A 1,859-nucleotide genomic window follows, 5' to 3' on the forward strand; every position below is an offset into this window, starting at 1 on the left:
ATGTTTTTGCAGAATATTGGAAATGAATGACACTGCTTATATGACAATGACACATTTTACACCATCACATGATGTTAAGGCAAGGAGACACAAACACACACATGATGGGCTTTCTTTCAGTAACAGAGGTAAAATGTAGATGTGTGTGGGGAGTTTATTTATACAGGAGAACTGATTTAAGAATACTTGTTGCAGTGAGTTTTTTTTTGTTTTTTAGATATACGTTTTTTATTTATGTAGTGTCTGACTGTGTGGTTGAGAAGTTTGCTTTCCAACCACATGGCTTCAGGTTCAATCCCACTGCAGGGCACCTTGGGCGACAAGTGCCTTGTATTATAGCCCCAGGCTGACCAAAGCCTTGCTGAGTGGATTTGGTAGACAGAAACTGAAAGAAACTCATTGTGTGTGTTTGTGTCCCTTTGTCTTAATGTCATGTGATGTGTAAAATGTGTGTCACTGTCATTCATTTCCAATATTCTGCAAAAACATACCTGGCCATGTGGAAATATTACCTTGATTGGAAACAGGTGAGGGTTGGCAACGAGATCATACAGCTGTAGAAAAATCTACCTCAATGAACTCCATGTGACCCATGGAAAATGGGATGTTAAAAAGAACGATTATGATTATATACCATATTCAGTGGTATAAAAGACACACAGACATATTTGACACACCCAAAGTTATCATTAAGCTAGTGTTAGGAACATAAATTATGACTATGGTTTGGTGGAGGATTTTAATTCAAAACTTATGAAAACAAGACTTTTGTACTACAGAGCCAGAGCTGGTTTCAGCCAAGTTGGTAATGAAAGGGTTAAGAATTGTTTCTCTATATGTTTTGACCCTTTCATTACGATATTTCTTTCAATTAATTTTAAATATAACAAAGAATTTAGTAAAATAACTTAGTTATCATTAAGCTGGTGTTAGGAACATAAATTGTGACTAAGGTTTGGTGGAAGATTTTAATTCAAAACTTATGAAAACAAGACATTTGTACTACAGAGCCAGAAGTGGTTTCAACCAGGTTGGTATCGAAAGGGTTAAAATGTAAGTGGAGAAAACATGCTAAGTCCTTCGTTCTGCAGTGGACTGAACACAAACAATCCAATCCAAAATGTAAGAGAGGCCTAATTTTGCATATAGGACCAAGGGAGGGTGACTTTTTTGTTGTTGTTGTTGTTTTTTGTGGCGGGGGAGTAAATATGTGTCATATATGCCAACAAATATAGTATATTTTTAATTTGGTATGCAACAGCTAATGAAGCATTTCTTTCTATTTTTCATAGTTCTGGGACTTACGCATCTCCTGCTAAAGGCAAGACGCCAAAAGCACCTACTACAAAAGATGTAAAGCCACCAGACCTCTGGATCCATCATGATCAAATGGAAATGAAGAACTTGGATAAGTCAGAAAACAGAGAATCATCCGCACCTACTCCAGCTCCCTCCCAGAGATGTGGGGAGAGCTCCAAATGTGAAGATTCATCCCTGATGGATATGGAGAAACGCAGAAATTCATTAGTGGGTAAGTTACCAAATACGTGTTTGCCAATGTGATGTGGTGGCAAATATGCTAGGCTGCTTATAAGACACATTGGTTGTTCCACATTATTCTGTAAGGAGCCAGGGCCGGTTTCCTGGTTTCCCTGCCATATATATTCCTCCCTGGATGGGGTGCCAGTCCACTGCAGCATTACTCATTTTTACTAGCTGAGTGGACTGGAGCAATATGAAATGAAGTGTTTTGCTCAAGAACACAATAGATTGCCCAGTCCAAGGATTGAAACCACAATCTTATGGTCATGAATCTAATAACACTCTGACCATTAAGTGATGCATCTCCACTAGTGGTA

General features: G+C 38.3%; 1 protein-coding gene and 1 long non-coding RNA gene across 21 annotated transcripts in view; one reads left to right on the forward strand and one right to left on the reverse strand.

Moving 5' to 3' along the window:
• The window catches only part of LOC106874615 (neogenin), a 305,112-nt gene that overhangs the window by 238,615 nt on the left and 64,638 nt on the right, over positions 1-1,859 (forward strand). For all 20 annotated transcript variants that reach the window (XR_008264864.1, XR_008264863.1, XR_008264865.1 and 17 more), the window contains one exon: positions 1,293-1,531. Coding sequence is in view for 14 of the 20 variants with exons in the window: in XM_052970426.1 (XP_052826386.1) it covers positions 1,293-1,531 (239 nt within the window). In the remaining 6 variants the exon portion in view is untranslated. The remainder of the gene's footprint in view (positions 1-1,292; positions 1,532-1,859) is intronic.
• The window catches only part of LOC128248697 (uncharacterized), a 118,654-nt gene that overhangs the window by 48,872 nt on the left and 67,923 nt on the right, over positions 1-1,859 (reverse strand). The window lies entirely within an intron of this gene.

This window comes from Octopus bimaculoides, chromosome 9 (assembly GCF_001194135.2).
Source record: "Octopus bimaculoides isolate UCB-OBI-ISO-001 chromosome 9, ASM119413v2, whole genome shotgun sequence".
In the NCBI taxonomy this organism is placed as follows: domain Eukaryota; kingdom Metazoa; phylum Mollusca; class Cephalopoda; order Octopoda; family Octopodidae; genus Octopus; species Octopus bimaculoides.